We start from the raw sequence: 27,824 nt of genomic DNA on the forward strand, positions 1-27,824 counted from the left end.
TAGCAGTTGATTCAAGTTTTATTGTCATGTGCATAGTGTTACTACACAATGAAATTCTTAATATGTTCACTTTCCCGCGCAAACTACATTCCACAATCGAGCAAACAATAAAGTAGGCAATAAAACAAAAAACAAAAAATCAGTAAGAGCAATAGCCCCCAAATACCAGAGGCTAATTTGTCTTTACGCAGTTCAACCCGGGTTGGTGTCAAAAAGTGACGGAGCTGTGATACTGAGCAGTGTCGGCAAAGGTGATAGTCGACGGTGCGGGAGGCCAGTTTGCCTCATCCTGCAGTTTTAGAGCCAGACACTTGTATTTAGTCTTAGAGGAATGCTTTTGACGACAAAAGAGCCAAGGGAGGAAGGCTGAGCCCCATCGGTCAATCATCGTCTGCGAGATGAGGCGCAACATGAAGGTGGGAGAAAAAAAGGTTAGGCCTGCACTAACATGAAAGATACTCATCCATTTTTTTCTGCAATTATATGAATACAAAGAAATGAAGGCCACAACGTTAGGTAGACATGCAAACTCCAAAGAAAACAAATGCAAGAGCTGCTCAACTCAATCAAAATGAAAAAATTCTCAGTACAAACTCATATACCCTAGAGCGGTGTACTGCTGAACTGCCTTGGGCCTCATACCACTGGTATATAGTATTATATTTAGGAATTGGTTAAATTTTAACACCTGCACACCTGAAGTGAAATATAATACAGATTAAATTAGCTTTCCTACAGTCAATGAAAGCAGCCATTAGAATTAAGCGATGCATTAATAATTTCATAGGAATGATCGTCCTCTAAAGGGCATTTAGTATAAAGTCATGATTAGCCATTTATTTTGGGATAATTATTTGAAATCAGAGGTAATGATAGTAAAAAATGCACATTTCAAATGAACCTTAAGTAGAACTCCTAGATCAGATCTTCAAGAAGCTTCCTGTGTGGAACCTTGGGATAATCATTACTTCTATATAACAGGGATCCTCAAACGTTTTGGAGTCAGGGACCTCCTTTAGGAAAGCACATTTTCCAAAGACCCCCATTGCAAAAACAAAACAAAGCAAAAAAAAAAACCATATTGGTCGTCCATTACTGTCTTAAATAAATCCAAATTTGATTAACATAATCTTCTTGGTATTTTCTTTGCTTGGACAGCTTTTCTTTTCTCTTTTCCTCACTAGACCAAGTGGAAGGTCTTACAAATGCATCCGTTGCTAAGTAGATAGCAAGTCATGTCCATTTTTATTCATAAAGCATGTTTAAAAATACCATTGTCAACCAAAGGGCTGTACAATGAAATAATAGTGCAAATAGAAACAAGAAACACCTAAAAACACAAAAAGCAAGAGGTCCTGCGAGTGCAAGAGTCAAGCTCTTTGTTGATGTCATGGGTTTTGTGGGTCTATTTGATAAATTATTATAATTTTAAAAGTATATTAAATTGGTTGACTTGATTGCTTTGATGAGTCATGAATAAATTCACAAGTGGAATATACCATAAAATTAACATGATGATATATTTTTTTTTCATAAATAACAAAAACTGTTTCACTGACCCCCTGCAGTCAGGTCAAGGATCTTTGGGGGTCCACAGACCCCACTTTGAGAACCACTGCTATATAATAGTCATTGCAAAGAGCTATGTTCATAGACTTCTCAATTTCTTTTAAAAAAATAATATGCTTAAATTATTATTATTTAATGATATTGAAGTAAGATTTTGCATTTTGTAAAGTATGCAAAACTTTATTTCTATAAATCTCTGCCAGCATTAACATTTTTGAATGATCTTTTCCACAATACAAGAAAATTTGAAGATCCCACCATTGGCGATCTATTTGTGGAACTCGAAGGATCGGTTGCATCATAACGGAGGCCGTGACGAAGAGTAAAGAAATGTTGAAAATCCCTTCGCTGTTATCCCGCCCACAAAAATATAACACACTACGTGACCACCTTTCAGACAATCCCGATCATAACCGAGCATTGTTTTTGTGCCGGGTAAAGTTGTAGGTGGGCCTCGGGAGGTTCCTGGTGCGTTTGTGTGAAAGAAGAGGAAAGAGCAAGACACATAGGAATACACATGAATCAAAATCCTGCCAACCTGCATTGTGTTAGCAGAGGAGGGAACGGTGCTTCGATTTGCACCAAAATTGGCTGTAACGATGTTCCACAAAGTATCATGGATCAAATTCTAGGAAACATTGCAGCGGGAATTTGAGAATGAAAGTCTTGATTGCAACTGAGCAATAAAGATTTCAAAAACAATTTTACACAGAATGTGATTCAGTATTTGGAAATAAAAGTGTAAAACCTGATTAGTCATCAAGAGGTCTATCTGAGTGTGAGCATACCTCCAGTATCAAAGACACAACAGCATGTGTTACAACAATGACAAGGAGTGTGATGCGCCATTCGTAGGGAACACGTGCAATCTGAGGGAAAGAATCACACGAACAAACACACACGCACACGACACAGCTTGTCAACAACTTGCCAGAAAGACATGAATTTTACTCTGTTCATTTGAACACTTAAAGGGGAATTCAAGGCAAAAAAATTGCAATAATATGTCCTTTGTGTCCAAACTAGTCTAAATGGCATATTATTATGAATATTTCATTTGTACAATGAGAATAAAGCAGAATAAACTATCCATATTTTGTGCATCTCAGGTGCTGCCATATTGGTCTTATATTACCCAAAAATGTATGAAACAATAAACACAAGCCATCATAAAAATAAGCACATAAGCGAGCAAACTACTCACTGATTGGAAAAATAAAAAACACTGTTTTTTCTTCACACAAGTTCCCGATGTCCACCACAACCCTGCATTGATGTCATCAGTAATTACATTTCCTATGCTCCCCTCTCCTTCTTGCCCTCCCCTTCCTTTCCTTCTTGCTTTTTCACAGTCATATTTTTGTCCTCCGCCCCCTCTAATTCTCACTCTTCTCACTCTTCCTGCTCCTTCAATTTTACTCCACTCCGACAGCTTAACTGTCGCTCATTTGTAGAGCCTGAACTGATTACTTTGGAGAAACAATTGAAAACAGTTTTTTCTTGTGACTGTGTGGCCAGACAGTTGGCAAAACTTTGTAAATGAAAGCCATAAATGTGTATAGTAAAGCAGTGAGTTGTGTTCATACTTTGTACTGTATAGTGTGTTCCAGAATGACAAATTCAGTGCAAGTGGTTGTGCTTTTAGTGTAGGATACAGTGTTTTTTGACACCTGCTAATAGTTTATTTGTTTTGCTACATCTTTTCTTTTGTAATTTAAGCAGTCAGAAAAGAAACAGTTTAAGAATATTACACAGTTAAAAAAAATACCTGAAATAGGTCGTCTATAACAGGAACTGGATGGAGCATGATGAACAGGAGAAAAGCATACAGAATTGAGCAGGCCAATATAAAAGGCCCTGTAATTAAACATGGAAATAAGGTTTTTAGTGAAGCAAATATAGGCTACATTTTACTGGTAGTGTCTTAATGGAACATAAAATGCCACAAGAAAATAACCTTAACAAATGGAAACCTATTCTTTTCAACAATTTCGAACAGTAAAGCATCAAACCTCAAGATCTTACAATTTTTATAGCTTGGCTGTCTGAAGGGTTTTCCTTTGGAGAAGACGATGCCTACAATCAAGTACTGGAAGGTAGAGGCATAGTAGACAGAGGTGGTTTCAAAATTCCCAAAGTTACGTGTCTTTCCAGCTTCAGTTTCGTTGAGGCTGTAAGTGTTGCTGGAGCTGGACACGTTGCAGGCACTGTGACAGAGGAAAGCCTTAGTCAAATACGTTTTAAAAAGGGGGTTTTCTGTTCTCTTTTTTATTTCAGTCTAACTTTAATTTAGTTTAGTTTTATTTTGTTTTGCAGGAGTGTTGTTTGGGAAAGTATGAGAGGTATTACATTGTGTGTGTGTGAGAGCTGTGAAAAGGCTTTTTTTTTTTTTTTTTTTGCTAAATGAAGTATAATTGCAATAAAATAAGGATTTGGTATGTTTTTGTCAGGCACTTTGCATTAGGTTATCTTTTCTGTTTTAGTCCAACCTGTAACCTGTATAAACGCAGTAAGAAAAATAATAGCTAACAGGCATTGAACGTTGATTTATATTGTTTATAAGATAATCTCTTTCCTAGGGGCACTTTGCAAAATATAATTGAGAAGCACTGCTTTTGTACTTGGAAGACCAAAAATACATTTAATATTCTGCTCATATGCTCATACATGGTATTAACTTGAGCTGAGAACAAAATGATTTTCAGTATTGTTTGAGTACTTGTATGAGGGAGATTTCCACTGTGATTTTTATTGGTTGGAAATTTTCGATACTGTTGTAGGTTGAAATGTTACTCACATAGACTCATGTATCTGATACCAATTCTGTCGTTGTACAAAGAAAAAAGCCAGAAACTGGAAGATCACGCAGTTGAGGATCTGAGACAAAATTGAGAAGAGAATCTTTGCAGAAAGCAGAGAGGTTGGGGGCGTGCACCTCGCTAGTGTATTCCATGCAGGGTTTAGGCTCACTTCATCGGAAAGAAAAAAAAAATATGGATAAAAGTTTTGACTCAAATACAGTGTTAATTCATAGCAAAGATCGGTTACATTGGATGAATATGGTGAAGTTTAACTCACTTGTAAAAGGGACAAAAATACCAATGCCAAAGTCAATCAAAGTGTACTGGAAGCTCCCAAAGTTGTCATCCACCTGAAAAGGGCATAGATCATATCGAACATACAGCAAAGTCCTTCCATACAAGCATTGCATCAAATAAATAGCAAAACATAATATTTTAACAACCATATTATAGAGGGGCAGGGAACACTTTCTACAATTGGAATCTCCCTGTGGGAATTTTTGTCCTTTTGTGAATGTTGAGGAGACTGGATTTGGACTTGACGGCCAGCCTAATGGTTCACTATATCCTGCATGGACTCATTCATTCTCTGAATGCGGCACAAGTACCACTAGTGGTGTGAAGGCTCCCTTTCGTCTTAAATGAAAGAATCGCTGATTAAGTACAATAGAGTTGTTTTAAACTTTAAATTCAATACGCGTGCATTTGATCTTTAATAATGCTTAGTTTTAAAACATCCCGAGGTGTTTGATGATACTTACCGTGAAGACCAAAATCAAGCTGGTGAACAAGATGAGGCTGAAGACGGCCATGAATTTGAACAAACAGAAAGACGTGACAAGAGCAGCGCGGCCTTCCCTGTGGACAGAAGGGGAAAAAAATGACATCACAAAAATACAATCAACACTTGTGCCTCATTCAATTGTGTGCAATACCTGATGAGATTAGCAACGCAAGATATGTTTGGGATGGTTGATGTGAAAGGGGAAGCCACAGAGGCCTCCAGCTCAGACAAAGAAATCCCACTGTGAGCTTTCTTAAGGGCCTGGAAATCAGAGCGAGAGAGACAGAAACTACAATCTGGGAAAAACACGCGATGGCTACTTGAACCATAAACCGACCAATTATGCAGAAAAAGGAATACTGGCTAAAATCCCGGGTTGAATTTAAAACGCACGATAACATTGACAGTTGAACCTTGCTTTGACCAATCTAAACCTTTGAATGCCTGTAGCTAAGTGTTGAATGTTTAACTACTTATCACACGACTTGCTGTTTAGCAATAAACTCAACTTTTTTGATGGCATAGAATGAGCAGTAAAACACGTTGCTAAATGCGGTGAAAAGACTAAAAAAAAACAAAGACTTAATGCTGCTGACATGTCATTATGAGACGCTTTTGGGTTACTTTTAAACATCAATCGCCACAGCTAACACAAGCTCCGTGCATTTTGTTAAGATAGCTGTTGCAGCTGAAAACTCAGCCTGTGCCGCTCCTGTTTGTTTCTGCATGCTAGATTGTTAATTTTCTCACAGTCTGCTTCATAAAAAGAAACTTTGAAAATTGGCAAATGTATATATCATATTGCTGCCAAGCAATACATTTTTTTTAGTAAAATAAATCGTAAAATAGTAAAACAAATCACTATTAATCGCATTATTCAACAACTATATACATACATATATATATATATATATATATATATATATATATATATATACATATATATATATATATATATATATATATATATATATGTATGTATGTATGTATATATATACATATATATATATATATATATATATATATATATATATATATATATATATATATATATATATATATATATATATATACACACTATTAAATACTAAAGCTTGTAAAACTTCAGTAGAATCTTGATATTGATGAAAAAACTAAAAGTTTGAACATGGCTTTGCGAACTACGCAAAGTAAAACATTAGAAAGGTCCATTTTTGCCTGTCTGTGGTGGTGACTCTCCTTAAATTTGGTTTAGCTGCAAAAACATGTAAATAGACCTGAGTTAACTAAGTAAATGTAACTTTTTTTTTAAGTCTTACATTTAACAGCATATATGCACATATGTGTGCATATGAAACACAATATTGTTTATTTAATATACTGCATATGGAAAACTAATAAATTTGAGCATCTCTAACCCTTTGTGAGAATGGATATGTATTGTCTAGAAAGTCAGTCACTGGACCGGAAACCTGATTCTTTTGTAACATACGTTTGCACAAAAATAGGCATTAAAAAAAAAACAGATGATGCTATTTTCATTAATGGCCTCACCCCACAGTCATTAGCACCATCTCCACACATCCCGACTGTGTAACTGCATGATGAATATAACAAAAAAAAATATTAATTCATTATATTAAGTACTTCAGGCAATACATGAATAAATAAACAAATATAAATGTTGACTCGATGCTCTGTAGGGCTTGCACCAGCTGGGTCTTCTGGTCTGGAGTCATGCGGGCAAACACAGTGCCTCTCAGGAGCAGCTGAAGCAGCCCCGTGAGGAGACATACAGTTTAACGTTCGGTCGTTGTCATGGCAGGACAAACAATACTCAGTTAGGCAAATGATGTTTAATACCTTGTGGAAAAGTTGTGGAAAATGCTCAGTGATTATAGTGAAGGCTTGGCCACTCACAGCAAAGTGATAGCCTGGCTCTCCTTCACTGTACAGTCCATCGATCTCAGCATTCTGAAACAGCAAAAAGATAGAAGTGAAAGTTTAAAAAAAGACTTAGGGTAAACCAAAAAGTTTGCAGACAATTAAAATGAAAAAGATGCCCCCAGGTATTCTTTTTTCTAGTACGCTAAAACACTTGGATTCGTTCTAAAACACTTACGGTGAGAATTGTGATTTGCTAAGAAGGTTGTAGAGGTGATCAGTTCAAAATATAAATGCTCAAATCTTTGCGAATAATTATTGTGAAAAACAATTAACATAAGGTATCAATAATATACTGTAAATATAAAGGACAAGTTATGAAATCCTGCCAGTTGGGGACACCAGTAGACAAGTCAGTGCAATGTTAAGCAGTCACGACCAGGCACAATGGTTGCACAATGCTTTTTTCTTGCTGTGCAAAATCAAAAATAGTAGTTAAGAGTAGAGTAGTTTAGAAGTAACTTCTCAAAAATGGCAGCATTATTTCCATTCATTCACTGATTTTATTAGTAAATAGTAGTGGCGGTCCGTGAATTTCACACTTAGGCCTTCGGTGATTGGATCTCACATGCGCGCACATACGCATTACCGGGCTACGCAGGCTATTTTTCAGGGCTGTTAAACATCAATAAACCCAAATCATCAATTAAAACTTTTCATTCTATGTGCCAAAACCTAGAATAATTAATAATAATTTCAAATTATTTGTCCACAAAGTTTTATGAAGTCCACGAAAAGCATGCAAGCTTTCACAAGATTGTACGATAAATTACAATTGGTGATTTAATATAAGTGTCATGTCTGGGCATGCTGAGTTGATTTGGGAGGAGGAGGAAGGAAGGGGACCCAAAAATATGCAGGAAAACTGTGAAATATGAGGCTAAAAAAAGAAAGTTTTAACAAGGAATATGGATATAATATGACCCGAAAAGAACAGAATACGGAGAATAATTTTATATATAAAAATGAAATTGACTTTTATTATTATAAGTATAATTATTATAGTTTATTATAGTCATGATAATGTCAGGTTATATTAGGCAAGCAGGGAAGGCTTTGCTAGCCTTGACGGCTCACAACGGGTAAATACATAGTATCCAAACAGTATCAAAAAAATAAAAATCATCATGTTCACGTTAGTTTTTTTTTTCTCTGTCATACCAGATGGTTTACGATAGGGTTGTCAGCGTAGCGCCACGTGATGCTAGCAGGGTTTTGATTGTTTGGAGGCACAGCATCTGCAATAATGACTTTCTCATGGACTTGAGTCATTCCACTCTCTCGAGCCACTGAAATTGCTGTCAACATGTTGTCTCCTTAACACACAAAAAACTTCATTAAGTATATGAATTTCAGACAAAATTCAGAACTGATAACAAATCGCCAGTTCACCTGTGACCATCAAAGTTCGAATGTTGGCTTGTCGTAAGTCAAACAAAACACTAGTCGTCTGCTCTTTGATTTTGTTCTGCATGATGATCAAACCGAGGAAGTCCAAGTTAGTCTCCACCTGCTCCCTGTTCAAATTCAGAAGATACGCACACCACATTTTCACCTTTCAGAAAAGTATTTCACAAACCAAACCACAGGAAGCTCAGATAACCCAATACAAGAAAGTAGTGCTGGGTATTGTGTCTTGAAAGTGTATTGCGATATTTTGTTATACAGCGGCGGCGGATTGCGATATGTGTTGTGATATATTGGGAAATGTAAAAACAAACAAACAAATCTATGGCATATATATTAACAATGACTGAAAAAACTTTGAAATGATTAGAATGCACATATTCTATTCATTCTTTTTTCAGAGGCCACACATCATTGACATCTATGTGCACACTTTAACGTATTTTGTTTTAAAAAAAAAACGTAGCATGCCCACTTTTTTTTTCAAGCTGTGTTGCTCCCAGCATTTGAGAATACGCTTTTCAGATGGCACTGACTTAATATTATATTATTTTCTTCTTACTCCTCTATTTCTGCCATTTTTGCTCTTCAACCTTGAATGAAACAGATCTGTCACTCACGTTGGTGAAAAAATACAACAAAAGCCAAGGAGTTATAATTGATCAAATACAGTGAAGCGATACGGTCGCTTCTGTACCGTTCTTTTGCTTCAGTCATTACAAAAATGACTTAGCATATAAAAGAAACACAACGAAGTAAAACAAAACAAAACTTGAAAACTCAAAATTCCCATTTGAGGTAAATGGAACATGAGACTCTACTGCTCGCAAGTATGGCTGCTCGGATAAGACAAAATATGACAAAAATCATGATACGAAAGCCACTCCGTAGCTGATTGATTTAAAAAAAACAATATATTACGAAAACAAGGCGTTTTAAAGCCAACAAGTTGTCACGAGGGAGTACGGCGGTTGAGGAGGCCGGCATGGTTGCAGAGGAGGAGGACCCAAAAGCAGGGGAGCGTCGGGACAGGGGGTTGATTAACTCCATTTATTTATAAACGAACGGGAACAAAAGCGAGAAAAACAGGACGGCAAAAAACTCGAACTAAGGGCGCAGGCAGGCTGGCAAAACAGAAAGCAAAACACTATGGACAGGCTGGCAGGAAAACACGGAGCTGAGGGACTCGGGGCAAGACGGGACTACGAGACAACAATACGATAGAGACAATAAGACATGACGTGACAGAGACAATGATCCGACGCGGGCTGTAACGAAAACCAGGTTTAAATACATACAGCTCTAATCAAACAAACACACGGCAGCTGGGCAGGGACAACAGGCAAAGGGAGCGGATTGGAGGACACGAGGGGCGGGTAACACGGACAGGTGGACTACATCAAAACTAAACGCAGAAAGACGCAACCGGAGCGGGAACAGGAACTATATACGGAAACAAAGGAACAGAACCCCTCAAAATAAACCCACAACCCAACAAACCATGACAGAACCCCCCTCTCAAGGGACGGATCCCAGACGTCCCAAAACAAACCGACAAGCAAACAAAACCGAGGCAGGGTGGGCGGAAGGGGGACCGGAGGAGGGCACAGGAGAAAAACAAAAACAGTCCAAAGGCACCCCTGGTGCCAAACGGGATGCACCCGAGGGGGAAAGTCCAGAGGACGACCCGGTCGCCAGAGCGAGTCAGGCGGGCGACCCGGTCGCCAGACGAAAGGTGCCCTGCGGGGCGAGTCAGGTGGGCGGCCCGGACGCCAGACAAGAGGCGCCCGGCGAGGCGAATCAGGCGGGCGGCCAGGACGCCAGAGCAGATGTGCCCGGCGGGCCGAGTCAGGTGGGCGGCCCGGACGCCAGACAAGAGGCGCCCGGCGAGGCGAATCAGGCGGGCGGCCAGGACGCCAGAGCAGATGTGCCCGGCGGGCCGAGTCAGGTGGGCGACCTGGGCGCCCGATGGCGAACAGCAAGCCACCCCAGGTAGGCTTGTATCCCGGTTGCCCCTGAAGATCGGCAGGCGGGGCGTCAGGCGAGAGCGGAGACGTCAGCAGGGCGGCGTCAGGCGAGAGCGGAGACGTCGGCTGGACGCCGTCAGGCGAGAGCGGAGGCGTCGGCTGGACGCCGTCAGGCGAGAGCGGAGGCGTCGGCTGGACGCAGTCAGGCCAGAGCGGAGGCGTCGGCTGGACGCCGTCAGGCCGGTGCGGAGGCGTCGGCTGGACGCCGTCAGGCCGGTGCGGAGGCGTCGGCTGGACGCCGTCAGGCCGGTGCGGAGGCGTCGGCTGGACGCCGTCAGGCCGGTGCGGAGGCGTCGGCTGGACGCCGTCAGGCAGGTGCGGAGGCGTCGGCTGGACGCCGTCAGGCAGGTGCGGAGGCGTCGGCTGGACGCCGTCAGGCAGGTGCGGAGGCGTCGTCGGGGTGCCATCAGGGAACAGCCACTGGGTGCAGACCACAGACACGAGTGAGAGCACAAGACTGACCTGGGACAGGGGCGACCACAGGGAACCGTCTGGCATCTCTGTCGTCTGCGGCAATGGTGGCATGGCTGACAGCTCAAGCGACTGCGGCTGCCGCGCCGAGGCTGGCGGCTCAGGAGGCTGTGGCAGCGGCGCAGAGGCTGGCGGCTCAGGAGGCTGAGGCGCCGTGGCTGGTGGCTCAACAGGCTGAGGCTGCGGCGCCGTGGCTGGTGGCTCAGGAGGCTGAGGCGCCGTGGCTGGTGGCTCAACAGGCTGAGGCTGCGGCACCGTGGCTGGCAGCACTGGGAACGGCAGGCTGGACAGAGACAGCCACTGGGGGCCAATCAGAAACGGCGGGGATGCCAGGAGACTGACTTGGGATGACTGAGGCAGACGGGCGACTGGCTTTGGAGTCAGACGGGCGACTGGCTTGGGAGTCAGACGGGCGACTGGCTTGGGAGTCAGACGGGCGACTGGCTTGGGAGTCAGACGGGCGACTGGCTTGGGAGTCAGACGGGCGACTGGCTTGGGAGTCAGACGGGCGACTGGCTTGGGAGGCAGACGGGCGACTGGCTTGGGAGGCAGACGGGCAGGGTTCACAGAGCCTGGGGTCCGGCTCGCAAGGTGCACAGAGGCCGGGGTCCGGCTCGCAGGGTGCACAGAGGCCGGGGTCCGGCTCGCAGGGTGCACAGAGGCCGGGGTCCGGCTCGCAGGGTGCACAGAGGCCGGGGTCCGGCACGCAGGGTGCACAGAGGCCGGGCGCCGGCTCGCAGGGGTCACAGAGGCCGGGGTCCGGCTCGCAGGGGTCACAGAGGCCGGGGTCCGGCTCGCAGGGGTCACAGAGGCCGGGGACCGGCTCGCAGGGGTCACAGAGGCAGGGGACCGGCTCGCAGGGGTCACAGAGGCCGGGCGCCGGCTCGCAGGGGTCACAGAGGCCGGGCGCCGGCTCGCAGGGGTCACAGAGGCCGGGGACCGGCTCGCAGGGGTCACAGAGGCCGGGGACCGGCTCGCAGGGGTCACAGAGGCCGGGCGCCGGCTCGCAGGGGTCACAGAGGCCGGGCGCCGGCTCGCAGGGGTCACAGAGGCCGGGCGCCGGCTCGCAGGGTTCGCAGAGGCCGGGGACCGGCTCGCAGGGTTCGCAGAGGCCGGGGACCGGCTCGCAGGGTTCGCAGAGGCCGGGCGCCGGCTCGCTGGGACAGGGGCGGTCTGCCGCCTTGGCGCTGGGACAGGGACGGTCTGCCGCCTTGGCGCTGGGACAGGGGCGGGTAACCGCCTTGGCGCTGGGACAGGGGCGGGTAGCCGCCTTGGCGCTGGAACAGGGACGGTCTGCCGCCTTGGCGCAGGGACAGGTAGCCGCCTTGGCGCAGGGACAGGTAGCCGCCTTGGCGCAGGGACAGGTAGCCGCCTTGGCGCAGGGACAGGTAGCCGCCTTGGCGCAGGGACAGGTAGCCGCCTTGGCGCAGGGACAGGTAGCCGCCTTGGCGCTGGGACAGGGGCGGGTGCCGCTTCAGCCCGCCGGCAGGAAGTTTGGGGAACAGAGACCGGTGGTACAGACGCGACAGGAGCTTGGGACAGGGTGCAAGAAGAGGGTGGTACAGGACAGGAGGAAGTAGGCAGGGCGCGGCAAGAGGGGGACACAGAGACAGGAGGGAACGGATCGGAAGGCTGAACAGATGGGTTCTGGTGGTCACTGGGGCGGTGGCCTTTTCGCGGGCCCCTCCACCGGCGGCCACGAAATGCCAACCGGGAGCCCACGAAAAGGTCACGGTCAAATGGGGGCTCTGAATCTGAGTCTTCGGACGGACTGTAAAATGACTGGCTGGACGGAAAATCAAAATCTGAATCAAAATCATAAGAGGTGCACGGGCTCGAATACGGAATATGATAAAAAGTGTCGAAGGAAGAGGGACGCGGGTAAACAAAATCCGGACCGGTACTGGAACGAAACGTGACGAAAGGAGGGCAATCCTCGATATCGGAAAAATCTGAGTCCAACGTACAGTAAGGTGCGCGAACAGGAGAGGAAGGGTGATCGGGTGTGCGGACAGAAGGTGAACTACGCAAATCAGAAAAATCGGAACTACAAAAAACGTGCGGGGACAGAATCGTGTCGTATGGGAGGTCGGAGGAACACGAGGGAAACGCGGAAGTAACAGACGCGGGGGGCGGATCAGAAGCGGGGACAGACGCGGACTCGGAGGGGAGAAACACGGAAGAAAAAACAAGAGGTCTCACACTGGGGGAACGGGGCTGACCGGCGGGCTGAGAACGGATGCGGGCGGGGCGGCGGCGTCGAGTCCGCCGACGCGGACTTCCCGCTGGGTCCTGTGCTGGTCGGATCATTCTGTCACGAGGGAGTACGGCGGTTGAGGAGGCCGGCATGGTTGCAGAGGAGGAGGACCCAAAAGCAGGGGAGCGTCGGGACAGGGGGTTGATTAACTCCATTTATTTATAAACGAACGGGAACAAAAGCGAGAAAAACAGGACGGCAAAAAACTCGAACTAAGGGCGCAGGCAGGCTGGCAAAACAGAAAGCAAAACACTATGGACAGGCTGGCAGGAAAACACGGAGCTGAGGGACTCGGGGCAAGACGGGACTACGAGACAACAATACGATAGAGACAATAAGACATGACGTGACAGAGACAATGATCCGACGCGGGCTGTAACGAAAACCAGGTTTAAATACATACAGCTCTAATCAAACAAACACACGGCAGCTGGGCAGGGACAACAGGCAAAGGGAGCGGATTGGAGGACACGAGGGGCGGGTAACACGGACAGGTGGACTACATCAAAACTAAACGCAGAAAGACGCAACCGGAGCGGGAACAGGAACTATATACGGAAACAAAGGAACAGAACCCCTCAAAATAAACCCACAACCCAACAAACCATGACACAAGTGATATATTGGAAAGGGAAATTGTATTGCAATGAGGCATATATTGCATCACTTCATATTGCAAGATATTGATATATCAACATTATCCCTCAGCCCTACAGGAAAGCTTGGGCATTCTGATAAAACTATTAACTGTTTTAAAAGCTTTGGACAAGGAACAATTGGACAGAGTTTGTCACTAGGAGGATCATTATAAGTGGTACAGTGGACCGCTGCAATAATCAACGGGCTCAATATAAACCCCCCTGAATGAATGCATTACAATAATGTATACATCAACTAAATCAATTGTTTTGGAATTTTTAGGATTCTTGGTAAGATTAGTAAAATAGTCTGGAAAAACAAATTGTCCTTTTGGGTTTCTTTAATTTGAAGCTTCAAATACACAAGTTTAACAGAACAGCTAAGTGATCTGGGTGTGTCGGGACAAGTAAAAGTGAAGATTCTTATTCACTCACACGGGAGGGAACGGCTACAAGATGAAAAAGTCATTAAAACAAGAAGGGAGGCAAAAACCATGGATTACAATATGTTAATATGTGTGACTCTTATCTGTTAAGGTCGTCATTCTCGGCACACAGAGTTCCCATGTATGGTCTTTGTTCAAAACAAAGCCAGGTGGTCAATGAACAATAAAATGCTATACTAATGAATGTATTTTCCATGACACAACTAACATAAACAAATTGTAATCATTACCATTTCAAAAATAATTAATAGCACAACGTAACTGCCCTACTACAGATTGTGGGGTTGGTCAGGGCGGCCATGTACATTCAGACTGCACTTTGCACTAGACTTTCGCTCTGCATGCAAATAAGGGCCATAAAAGTACATTAGGTTCACGCAGTATTTCTGCCACTTAAATTATGGTAATTTAATTCTGAATCTTGTTGAATTAGGGAAGAACCTAATGTTTGACGTTTGCACCCAAATGACAAATGATAATATTTGCAAACGTTGAAAAGGAAACAATGTCCTTTTGCTTTGCTGATCAGTTTAACTGCTGTGTAAATATGTGCAAGCATAACTGTGGCTTCTAGAGATGAATTTGTAGAAATAGTAGTTAGGAAAAGTGAGGCATTTCTTTCATGGTGCACAGTAATTATTCTTATTCAATACAGCATGGATACCTGCTGAGGCTCTGAACTTTGGAACAAGAGAGTTCACACTTCATTTGGCGGTGCGCCAGCGCGATAACCCGGAATCCGTGTCGCGTGTAAGTATCCAGAGTCTCCATGAAATTCTGTGGGACTGTGGAGAGAGAAGGACCAGTTTGTCATTTTTTACAAGTAATACATTTCGCAACGTATGCTAGGTATGTCGGTAGCTATACCAATAACATAAAACGGATTGCTTGTCGTAATTGAGTTAATTACATGAGGGCTACTGACACTCCCTTCACAAGCTACTGGCAGCTCACAATCTACTAAATGAGCGCCCCAACTTTTTACAATGTCATGCATGGAATAGAACCAAATCAGTTTATCCTGGAACACGTGGATACAAATGAAATCGTCTTATATTTTAGCAAGAGAGCTTTGAAGGGAATGGCACATTTACGTGTGTTTGTGGTTGTGTCTGACCTGTTGGTGGTTTGCAGAGTTTAGCCACAGTTTCCGGTGCTCCTTTTAGGTAGATGTCCAAGTGTTTTTGTTCCAGCCGCTTGACTACAACACTCATCCTCTGCAGTGCCGAGGAAAAGGGGAACTGGCGCACAATGCCAAACTCCCAGGCCTGAAAGTCGCATGCCATATACTTTAGGATTGACGCTTTTCTAGAATGGGCATTTGGGATTCAGTGAAAACAAACTGGTCAGTTGAAGGATTACCTGTTCCGTAAATCGTACAACAGTGGAAATTCTGCGATTGTAAAGATTGGTCTCTTTTTGTCTTGCCTCCTCAAGAATCTGCACAAAATCATAAAAAATTACCCCTTGCGACAAAAAGGGCGTTCCAGACATAATGGTGTCATGGTTTATATGGCCACTAAATACCACACTCAAATATTTTAAAAATGCATATATTGTATATCTTTTTTAGTCTGGCCTGTATTGTTTGAAACAGTCAAGAAACAAGGTCACAGGGACATATTTTCCTAAAAATCACAGTCATTTAATCTGATATTAGACTTGTACAGATTTGTACAGATTTCCATCGGCACGGTGAAGCCGCTTTCCTCCTCCCAAGAAAGAGCCTTCGAGTTTTGTGATTGACATCGAGCTGACAATCACTGTTCCCTACCGAGCCTGTGGCACTGAACGCCTTGACGTCCAAAGGATCTCCACAGATTTTACCATCTATGATGGTCAATGAGTGGCAGGTAGCCATGCAGGCAACAAAAGAAGTCTTCACCAAACTCCTTGTTACCTCCTCAGTGCTTGGAGCTGAAAAACTGTGAGGGAAGTGGGTCAAATCTTCAAGAACGTGACATTTTATGGCCCAAAAATAAAAATAAATAAGCAACACTAAAAATGATTTTTCAAACAAGTTTAGAAAATTTGTCAAGTGAGAATTCCACTGAAAAGACTTACTATAAAAGTCAGTGTTTAGTTTATTACTCAGTGTAAGACACTGTATTTTTTTTGTTTGTTTGTTTAGAATTGTCTCTAGTTTGACATTTCTTTTCCAGGAATTAGGCTTGTATGCTCTATATTCTGTTAAAATCCATTGTCCAAAAATGATTATTCTGGCTTCCTTAAGGGCACTTGCAATAAAATTAGTGGGACTATGAAAGCTTCAAGAGCAAAGAAAATTTTCACACATTATGTTGTCACCAAGAACATTCAGACCTTTAGCGATTTGTTTATATATTCCTTCAAGGAAATAAAAATATATACACTTACATGCCATCGTCAGCTTTCTGAATACCCCAGATGTCCAAACTGTCCTCAGTGAGAGTGCCGGTCTAAAATAAAAAATAAAGATGGTCAACTTTGCAAATAATACGAGGTATAATTATGAGGATATGAAGACAAAAACAAAACACCCTGCAAAAAACTGTGTGTGTAATGAAGTGATGGTATAGTAATGGGTGCACATAACTGGTACTTGGATGCACAGACGTGACAGAAATCACTGATGTATGACATCACATTCCTCACTTTGTGCATTTGCATACCTACTTAACTTTCATCCATGAGCTTGAGCTGAATATTTTTTTTCCTGAAAAGTGCCTCCAAAATGTGCCGTGGCATGACACGCACTTAAAACATGTGCCGTGGCTTGACACACACTTAAAAGTGGTCCTCAGGTAGCAGACAAAACAGGTGCGTTTGATATGGGGGATGAAAATTTTAAGTCATAATTTATTAGATAAGTATGAAACGAGCACGTGAACATCATTCTCATGAAGGTGTGAAGGTGATCGGATATGTTGTCATTTTACAGTGACAGAGAATTTACCCATGGCTTCCTTGGACTAATTAATCTGGGTCAAGAACCAACTGTGCAAACCATAACTGATGGATTTATAAAAGGTGAGAATAATGCGACAGTGCACAGTTAATGTGTGAGCCATAATGAGGTGGACAATGAAGGGGATGGTTTTTGATTTTTAAAAAAAAGTGCATACCAAATGTCCTGGTACTCATGTGAGTAACTCATCAAAAAAAAAAGAAAAAAAAGTGCAATCCTGGGTATTGTTGCAAAACAGCTGATCATGTACATGGTACAAATAATGCACACATATGGAAGGATTGGAGGACAACAGGGTGTTTGAAAGTGTTACAAACGTGATTTTAGCATTTTAAATTTTAAAAATGTGATATTAAAATAAAATATAGCATAAACACACATATTTCAATTCTCAAACAGGCTGGAAAATGCTACTAACTGTTGGGTAGCTTAGCAACAAGTGCCAGCTGGTGGCACTTGAGGCATCATCCCTGTGCCCTGCCCTACAGTGGACATCACGAAAATCAGGTCCAGTGGATAAAGGCATTAAATGAATTACTTTCTAAACAAATGAGTTGCGAATTGACGAACCATTTTTAGAGTGAAAAACAGCCACAAAAGTTAATGCCACAAATACGACTCTTGATAATGTAACTGCATGGTTGGCTGTATTACACCCACCTTGTCAAAGCAGACCAGGTTCAGTAGACCAGAGATGTTGATCCTTTGCGGACTGATACAAAAGATGCCAACTTTTTTCATACGCCACTGTGCATGCACAAGACCTATGGTCAGTGTCATTGGTAACGACACCGGCACAGCAACGAGGACAACGTTTAAAGTGTCAAAGATGACATTCTGAACAGGAACCTGGAAGGGATGGGGGATATGATCAACACTGCATCACATACTGTTGGTGGCAAATGCAAATTCCAGCCAGACAAGGTGTCTTCATGTATTAGAATGTATTAGTTGTCACTGTGAACTATATAGTATTTCATCATCTTCTCAAAAGAATAGACTAAGTCATGTTTTGACATAAAAAGTCCTCTTAGACAACTCCTCAGGATGTTTGCCACCTCTGCTGAAATCGCCTAAGTTCTTGGTTAAATATATATATATATATATATATATATATATATATATATATATATATATATATATATATATATATATATATATATATATTTTTTTTTTTTTTTTTTTTTTCTGATTGCTAGAGCACATTTTACTACTACATTGTTTTAACATTAACATGTTCTAGGGAATGGGGCAGACAGTTTGACCATTTGCTGGAGGGTGGATTGAACGACCGAGAAATAGAATAAATGCATTTTCCAAAATTTCCAGATGGCCACCACATACCTGCCCTTCTATTCGTTACTTTCTTTCCTCTTTCACGTTGCCCTCCTCCTCCTCTCTCTCTTGCTTCTTTAGCTTGACATTTTCTTCTTAGTTCTCATCTAATCCTCACTCTTCTCACTCTTCCTGCTCCTTCCATTTTACTCCACATTAAAAGCCTACTTGTGAAAGAAATCATACATGAATTGTTATTATTATGTGTCTATTTGTTGTCTAGGAGAGCACGTATTGCAATCCATCTATGCAGTCCTTGTCCATCTCACCCCATTCCTTAGATAGAGCTGTTGATGCAGAAAAGTGTGAACTGGAACTTTTCCCCCGGTGTTGGATTAGATCAGCGGCACCTGATTTTCTGCAATTGGGCTTTTTGTTATGTCTTTTATTGTGCAATGCTTTGTTGAACTGAATAAAAAGCAAACGGGACAGCAGAGCTCTGACAGTCCGGAAGCAAACACGAGATTGTGAGCTTTTGCTGTCCCTCATGAGTAAGAAAAGTCAATCTTGGCTGGTCTAAGTTTATTATTTTAGAGGATAGCATTTGGGCTTGTCTTAGTCTTCTTTATAGATTTCTCTGACTCTACTCATCAAACAGTTTTGTCACATTGAGTGTGAGATGTGTTCTCACATTTCATTGTGTGTGTTAGAAAATTACAACCTCTGTGAGTGGTTTTGCGATGGTCATTAATAGTTTTAGAAATTCTGCGAAATGAATGTCAATAGAGTTTAAGCTTGGAAAAAAATGTAACAATATATCACCGTGTATTTTGGTTGGGTGGTCAACTGCATATGAATTGTTACCTCGTTTAAGACCTGGATAGTGACAGTATAGATCAGGGGTCACCAACTCCGGTCCTCGAGGGCACCTATCCAGCATTTTTTCAGTGTAACCCTCCTCCACTGCACCTGATTCATAGGATGTGCTCATCAAGAAGCTCTGCAGGAGCACCAAAATGATCATGATAATTTGCATCAGGTGCAGTGGAGGAGGGTTACACTGAAAAAATGCTGGATAGGTGCCCTCGAGGACCGGAGTTGGTGACCCCTGGTATAGATCATGCCAATTACTGCCAACCCAGCCATACACATCAGGAACTGTGTAGCATCACGGTACAGTTTGAAAATGGTGGGTTTAGGGTACAGGATGGAGCGCACAAGTTGACCCTTTTCTGTACTAAAGCCTGTAAGATAAGATGATGAGCTTCTTCTATTAACATCATTTTAGTCTGGCGAAACATCTGAAGAATGTGATTTTGCTTAATCCCAATCCTCACCTGTTTTGATCACAACCACCTTCACCAGCTCACCGGCAAACTGGCGACTTTGAATCACATGTGAGCCACAGAAGAGTGTGTTGTTTTTGTGTTCTTCTGTATTGTAGATCCTCTCCGCAGCCTCGCCTGAACTTGGCACACTGTTCTTTATAACGGGAGCACTCTCCCCTGGAAATCCAAACAGACATCTTTAATTTAAAAAATCAGGATTGCACTTGATGGCTTTCAATCATTTTCAACAAAAATCAGACGGGCAGGATCATGAATCATGGACTAGCAATGGAAGGGTTTACTATGTTGTATGTTTTAGTAATGGCGCCAACCTGTCAGCATGCTTTCGTCAACAGTGCAAGTGCCACGGATGAGCACGGCGTCACAGGGCATGATCATCCCTTTGGCTGGAATAATGATGACATCACCAGGTACGAGCTCAGTTGACATGACCTGTTCAACACCTGTGGTCAATTTAAAAAAGATGTACTGACCATCAACCACATCAACACTGCAACTAGTTATTGTATTGATGTTATTATTTACAGAAAAATGTTATTTACAACAAATGGTAGCGTAAGCAAACTTGCCTTCATATCCTCTGCACACTGAAACGCTTATCATACAGTGTTCTACCACCATTTCATGTAGTATCACATAACGCTGGAATGAGGTACAAATTTCATCTTTGTAAATTCATCATATTTTATTATGTTCATATCTGTAAAGTACCATATTTTGCAGACTATAAGGCGCACCTGTATATAAGCCGCAGCAGTAAAATATGAGCAAAAAAAAATGTTTTTTTTGTCACAGATAAGCCGCACTGGACTAAGCCGCAGGTAATAACATAAGATCGTTATGTAAAAAGATGGTATATGAAGGGTTTTTTTTATTATTATTTAATTTTTTTGTAATTGCCAAAAGCAACATCCTCTCTTTAACAGACTGAACATGCCTGCATGTTTATTCTCAACATATTTATAGAAAATGGATGAATCTATGGATATCTGCTAGTTAAATAGTAGTTCAAAATCGAAATCAACACTTCAATAGTATCTTTTTTTTTTGCCTCCCTTTTTTTGGTAGTTTACTTTCGTGAACATAATAACACATTCTACATAATTCATATACAATCATAAATACGTGAATAAAATCACTTATACTGTGTACTGCATCTAAAATTTATACGTCACAAATTTACCCAAAATTGTATACATTGTCTTATTAAATTTCGACACATTTTTTATAAAAAAAATTTTGTTTTAACTCTTTTTGAGCACAGCCATTGATTCACATCTTTTCAGTTCTGTTTAATAGCTGTTCCATAAATTCACACCTCAGATACACGCATTGGCTTGCTGGTGGCTTGCAAAAAAAAAATCACAGATAAGCCGCACTGGACTAAAAGCCACAGGGCTGAAAACATGAGGAAAAAAATGCGTCTTACAGTCTGAAATATACGGTATATATTTGTTGTTTGTTCAGATTTCCCACATTGCGAGTGGTCATGAACCAGTGTAACTTTGAATGCACTCGAGGCAAGTTCTTTTTGTCATGAATACCCTAAGTTGCGCACCATTTGTGTTTGACAACTGTGCAGTAATGCAGTGGATGTCAATCATTTTTCAATAAGGAAACCTGTGTGAAAAAAAATTCAGCCAAGCACTCTGACACTCACTATAATATAGCAATTAACTGCTACGTTTTCATTGTCATTTTCATTTTATTTGCTCTTGGTCTGTTTCTGTCACAGCACTAAAAAATATTAGATATGGTGATACCTGTATAAACTCTGCTAAAATCACAGTACTGCAGCCATTAAGTAATGCATACTTTGTAGACAAAAAAAAAATCATCCTGATAAGTCAAAGTTAATCGCAATGTCAGCAACTACAGTCATAGTGGAAATATTTACCACGATGCAATTTAACTCACCTTTCTTATGGTATACAATGAGGTGGTTATTAAAACAAATGCCATGATAAAGACAGATACAGAATAATGGTACAACTCCTCAAACATCCACAGAATGACACCAAAGAGCTGCAAGACGTAAAAAGGATTCAAGACCTTGATGGAGAAGAAAAACAAAACAAAACAAAAGGAAATTAATCATCGGTAGCATTAGGCTATAGAAAAACCCCATAGAGAATGAATGTTTTGTTTTTACTGTACCTCTTTAACAAAGAGTTTTGGTAAAGGAGGAATTTTGACATCAATCTGATTTTTGCCAAAAAAGGTAGCTCTGTTAACAACAAACAATGGATGTTGTGAATGTGAGCTTTCATATAAACGACAACAAAACAAGCTCGTACCTGTAATTTTGGACTGTTTTGCTGAGTCCAGAGCTGTGGTCAGTGTGAATTGATGCACACTTAACTTTGGTGTCCTCCAAACCTCTAAAAACAAATAAAACAAACAAACAAACAAAACTTACACATATTGAGCCATATTCTTGGTTTCACTAGTTTCAACACAATTCAACTTTTGTTGGTATATTTTAAAGGATCATCTCGCTTCTTCACACTAAACTTTGTTCTGTGTGATTGATCACGTATAGATGTAGAAATGTATGGACATAATGCAGTCCTTCTCAAATGGTGGGGCGGGCCCTAGAGTGTATTGGGAAACAGGCTTTGCTTTTGCACTGTGTAGTGGACTTACTCATCAACAGCACCAGGTGACGCAGTAGTGTTCTCATTGTCAAAGTGTGCGGGTGTTCTAAAATTTTTCAATTGCTGTCAACTACATTATTTTTAAAATCAAATTCATAATTAATGTGAATAAAAAAAATAACATTTTCTTCATGTTAAAATGCTTAAAGTGACAATATTTAAGATTTAGACTGTTTTACATTAAAAACCATTAAAATAAATTATTATACATTTCAAAAACTTCAAAAAAATGTGTTCTTACCGACCAACAGTATGTTTTAAATCGTAGGGGCTTTTAGACAATGTAGTTGGGTTGAAATGAACCCAAAATTGGAAATTTCTAAGAATTTTAGTTCTATGATTTCCAGACAACCTCTGGTGTTAATGAATAGTGATATTTTGTCAGTGTATCCCTACTCATCCATGGCTTCATAGTTCTGAGTAAATGAAAGTGCAAAAGTGCAAAATTATGAATGGGAGAACATGGCCCATCTTCAAGAGATCAGTAATAGATTTTTTTTTTTTTTTTTTAAACATACTTACCTAAAAGATTCAAAGTTCTGGATCCCTTCATTCCAGTAATACCTGATACTGTGGTGGGTGAAGTAATGGACCTATGAAGAAAGAGAAACAAATGGGGCAAAATAAATACATTTGCTCCAGTTACTTAACAAATGCAGAAAAACCTGTAATGAGATCATACAATGTTGTCCTGAAATTACCCCCTCCAAAGTCTCTCTACTTATCTTCTCTGAGTGCGGGAAGAACACGCTCATACTCCATATGTCCCTCTGACTTTGTTTGAGTGGGGATGCTAGTAGGGTTGTGACAAATACACACCTGAGCTGTCTGGGATTTGTTTGAAGACACTGGCAGATGATTTTGCATTGGTGCTTTATTCAAAGGTTTGGTATCAATGCATACTGTTAGCTTGACACTCTTTTTCTTCTCAATAACTTGCACTGATCCAGTGTGCGTTACATTCCACAGGCTTGATGACGCGATCTGACATCACTTGAACAATGCGTACATTACGCCCAATGTTTGGAGGATTGAATGACGGCTTATATAAACATATACATGCTCATAAAACAAATTGAAAAAATTGCATGAGATAATTATTTTATAATTCCAAGAGATTATTTAGCACCATTCTCACATTGAAGTACCTTAGCGGAATTTTTATTTGAGAATGTCCTGAAACGCTCATTATGTTGAACACTTTGGAGGCTCTTCTGGTCATCTCCATCCAACTGAGCTTTGGATTGATGAGCCACGTTATCAAAGGGGGTCTTCCCTGGAGCCAACATCACTTTTACACGGGCGCGAAACCACTGCCGGAAACCATCCTGCAAAAGTAACAAAAACAGACATGACTAATTAAGCTTGTGTAATTATGTTTTTTGTTTTTTTTTTTCTGTACCACTTTATCCTCACTGGAGCTACAGGTGAGTTGGAGCCTATCCCAGTTGAGACGCAGGATGCACACTGACCTGTCTTTGTAATGCCATTTCAAACTCATCTTTTGACATGATCCGTTAAAATACATGGTTTGGTTGAAGATTCTTCATAACAACACAGACTAATTTCAGCTCCTCTGAGACATCCAAAGCTTGTGGTTCACTCCAAATGCATCACTTTGACCGGCTCTGACAAAAGGGTCCTCATGTGAAAAAAGATCATAAAAATGTAGTTTTTCATGTATTCTACACTTACTTCCCTTTAAAATGATGGAGTACATAAAACATGGTTATAAAACTGACAAAATAACAGAAATTTGAATGTTGTTAGGTCGAAATCACTAGTTCTGAGAAAAACCTGTTTAAGGTTTGGGCACATACTGAATTTCTTTCAAAAGTCAATAGCAAAAAGCACTTTAGGAAAAACGTATTGTGTATATAATATCTATGTACATGTACATAGTAGATAATATATCTAGTGCACAGACTTGGACACATCACCAGTGTTGTATTCTGGATTCACTGGGTGTTTCAGGTCTTGCAACAGACAGCCTCCTCTAAGCCACCCGACCGAGGTGATCAAATCTCGGCTTGTGTTCAAGTAGCCTGCTACACCCACTCCGACCACTGCTCTCCCCTCTTCAACCAGAGCCAGAGGCTTTTTCCACTGCCTCCATGTCCATTACGCCTAGTCTTCCATAGACTTTGCTCAGGAAGTAGCTGACAAACCCTCGACAGCCTACCTCCACTGGCATGCACCTAGTTTTCCACCCGTTCCTCCGACAGTCCTCAACTCGCGCCCGGTACGTTTCCCTCTTTCTTTCCCGGGCCTCCTCTATCCTCTCCTCCCAGGGAACAGTCAGCTCCAGCAAGATGGGTTGCTTTGTGGCTTCTGAGACCAAGATGTCAGGTCTCAGTTTGGACTGGGTGATGTGTGGTGGAATCTTCAGCTCAGGTCAACTGTCATCCCCCAGTCTCAAGCCGTGGAGAGCAAACCTGCAGAGCAGTTGCTTGATGCTTTCTCCGGTTTCTGTTCTTCGCTGACAAAGCAGATGGCCTTAGCTGTAGCTTGGATATAGCCGCTGTCCTTGATCCCCTTGCTGATTGCCTCAGCGATGCTAAGGCTGCGTGGTATACCCAGCCATCTTCTCAGATAACTGCTCACCTTCTGTTGGAAGCCTTCCACCACAGTCATGGGGATCTCATAAATGAGGAGAGGCCAAGGAAGTCTTGGAAGGGTCCCATGTTGGTAGACGCAGACCTTGAATCTTCCTGGGAGCCCAGACTCCTCCATTGCTCTTAACCAGCTCTCTAGGTCAGCACTGGTTGCCTTGATTGAGTCTGCATCTTTCAGCCTGCAGTTGAAGACCTTTTCAAGGCTCTTCACTGGACTCTGGGTGACTGATGTGATGGGATCTTTTTCCCAGGCTGAAGAAGAATCTGTCTGTGACTCTCCCCTGCTTCATTATCAAGGACCTGGACTTTGCCGGTTTTTAAAATGACATCTGATCTCCAGATAATAAACAACTTTACCCCGACACACTAGCTAGCTAGTCTGATAAAAACCCGTTCGAAAATGTGCACATTGTTAACTAAAAATCCTTACTTTTATACACTTCGGCTAGCATTTTAATATTTTTCGCTGCTGGGAAATGAAGATGGAGACATATGGAGACTATTCTCTTTGAAAAATCGCTATATTTATTTTTTAGTCCATGCAATCTATATTTGTCACTCAAACAAAACTTTATCCACCGACATGCGGAACATTTTGTCAGAGCAGGTCACATATTTGAAATTTGCCACTCACCTATGAACGGATTTTTTTTTCCTCCTCACCTATAGTATGTTCCTTTATTCTATCAGGTCAAGACAATGTTTATTATAAAAGTATTGCTTTTGCACCATCTTTTGGCATCTTGATGCCAAAAAGATTGGCCTCAAGTTGCAGACAAAGAACAAACATACCGTGGTCCTGAGCAGCAGAGTTTGTGCTTCCTTCAGTGAGGTGAGCGTGCAGGTGGCTTTGACCCCCCACTCAGGCATCCAGTAGAACAGCAGGAGTATGAGACCACCAGAGAAAACTGTACTAACACCCACCAGGATCATTTTCCAAAGACAAGGCCGGTACCCCCATACTTCCTGTATAGTCAAGGTCCATTAAGAGAAATATCGATAAATGCTAAATGTGAAGGTGTGTTTACCATCTCATCCTCCTGGCCTTTATTGATCAGCTTCACCTCTTGGGTATTCATGCTAATAAAAAAATACAAGAAGAATAGCAAGTTAGTTTAATGGCTTGCTAGTAAACCCATCACGTCTGATATAAAGCCTTTGAGGACATAGTAAAATTAGTGTGCTTTACAACTTGGAAAGTGTGAAAGAAATCATAAATTAAGTTTTTATCATTATGTGTTTATTTCATGAGCATGTGTTGCAATCAAGGGTTAGGGTTAGTCCTTGTCAATCTCGCCCCAGTCCTTAGATAAAGCTATTGACGCAGGAAAGTGTGAACTTGAACTTTCTTCCAGTCTTTGTTTGAGATCAGCGGCGCCCGACTGTGCAGTTGGGATTTTTGTCATGTCTTCTATTCTGTAATGCATTGCTGAATAAATAAACGCGAGCTTGCTCGCAGCTCACCTGAAGGCTCTGAGGTGAACACAAGAGTGGGAGCTGAGTCATCCCTTGCTAGCAAGAAAGTCTAGCAAGAAGTCTATCTTGTCTGGTCTGAGATACATTTTACAGCCTAGTCTGGGCGTGTCTTAGTCTTCTTTTATATATATATATATATATATATATATATATATATATATATATATATATATATATATATATATATATATATATATATATATATATATATATATATATTTCTCTAACAGCAAGCTATCAAACACAAAAAGAAAATTTTGGCACGTAGCCAAGAACAAAAATGACCTAAAAACATTATTCAGATATCTGAGCTTTATTTTATTTTGCTTGAACAAAACAGATCTGCACTTTCTACTTCAGTTTATCATTGATGACGTAAGAAATTGTGCGAGTATAAAAATACATTTTTTCATTTTTCATAAAGCATAGGACAAATTTTACCTGACTTTTTTTTCTTTGTTTACACAAGTATCTAAGTTCAATAAATTTGTATGCATTCTCCAACAGTCATTTTATCTCAAAGAAAAGTGAACCATTGTGTAAGGTTTCTAAAAAAGTACAATTCTATTCAATTATTAAAAGGTACATGTCACTGAATGACTCAAAAGGACAGAATTACTGAATTTGACACAAATTAACTACCCATAAATAAAGCTACTTACTATTGTTACACTGAACTGGCTTGACCAGCCTGTGTTTTTACAAACGTTTATATTTGATCCACATCACCGTGTACTTTTAAGATAAAAATGAAATAGAGCGCAATGAAATAGTCAGACACCACCGCTTACTGTGTGTGACAGTAACTGTCACTGCCACACAAAGTAAACAGTGGTATCCAACTATTTCATTCCAAATAATTACTATAAATATTAGTCAGTCATGAAATTACTAGAAAATTGATGCCCCTATAGCTTTTTGTGCTGAGAGGGAGAATAAAATAATTTAAGAATGATTTCAATCAAGATCTAATTACAGAAGCACCAACAAATTACAAAGGAAAAAAAAAAAAACAAGCTGCATTTGAGGCAAAGTGTTTCAATTTTAGATTTAGATTTTAGAAATTGTAACCCGTCATTTACTCACCATGCGTTGTCTCTTCCCTCGTCTTGGTGTTGATAGCTAGCTTACATCAAAATGAGGTGTGTAATCTTGGACGGCTGCCCTTTGTGAACCAGTTCA

The 27,824-nt window shown here is 41.6% G+C and overlaps 1 protein-coding gene across 1 annotated transcript; it reads right to left on the reverse strand.

The window, feature by feature from the left end:
• Positions 1 to 27,824, reverse strand: LOC148415039 (polyamine-transporting ATPase 13A3-like). Its single transcript, XM_088429340.1, has 33 exons — positions 27,729 to 27,824; positions 26,195 to 26,246; positions 25,959 to 26,132; positions 23,700 to 23,879; positions 23,074 to 23,144; positions 22,192 to 22,275; positions 22,052 to 22,121; positions 21,812 to 21,946; positions 20,464 to 20,536; positions 20,206 to 20,337; positions 19,883 to 20,050; positions 19,655 to 19,789; positions 19,410 to 19,432; positions 17,931 to 18,119; positions 16,700 to 16,761; positions 16,098 to 16,248; positions 15,686 to 15,763; positions 15,441 to 15,591; positions 14,988 to 15,108; positions 8,470 to 8,594; positions 8,239 to 8,393; positions 6,997 to 7,107; positions 6,823 to 6,902; positions 6,688 to 6,730; positions 5,306 to 5,415; positions 5,132 to 5,228; positions 4,648 to 4,720; positions 4,367 to 4,538; positions 3,595 to 3,776; positions 3,338 to 3,426; positions 2,358 to 2,438; positions 2,108 to 2,197; positions 1 to 391 (listed from the first exon to the last, which is right to left on the reverse strand). Exons 2-33 carry the CDS (start codon positions 26,243 to 26,245, stop codon positions 209 to 211), a joined length of 3,639 nt encoding a protein of 1,212 aa, XP_088285466.1. The 5' UTR covers position 26,246; positions 27,729 to 27,824; the 3' UTR covers positions 1 to 208.

The sequence above is a fragment of the Hippichthys cyanospilos genome, chromosome 12, assembly GCF_059441005.1.
Source record: "Hippichthys cyanospilos isolate Australia breed blue-spotted pipefish chromosome 12, RoL_Hcya_1.0, whole genome shotgun sequence".
NCBI lineage: Eukaryota > Metazoa > Chordata > Actinopteri > Syngnathiformes > Syngnathidae > Hippichthys > Hippichthys cyanospilos.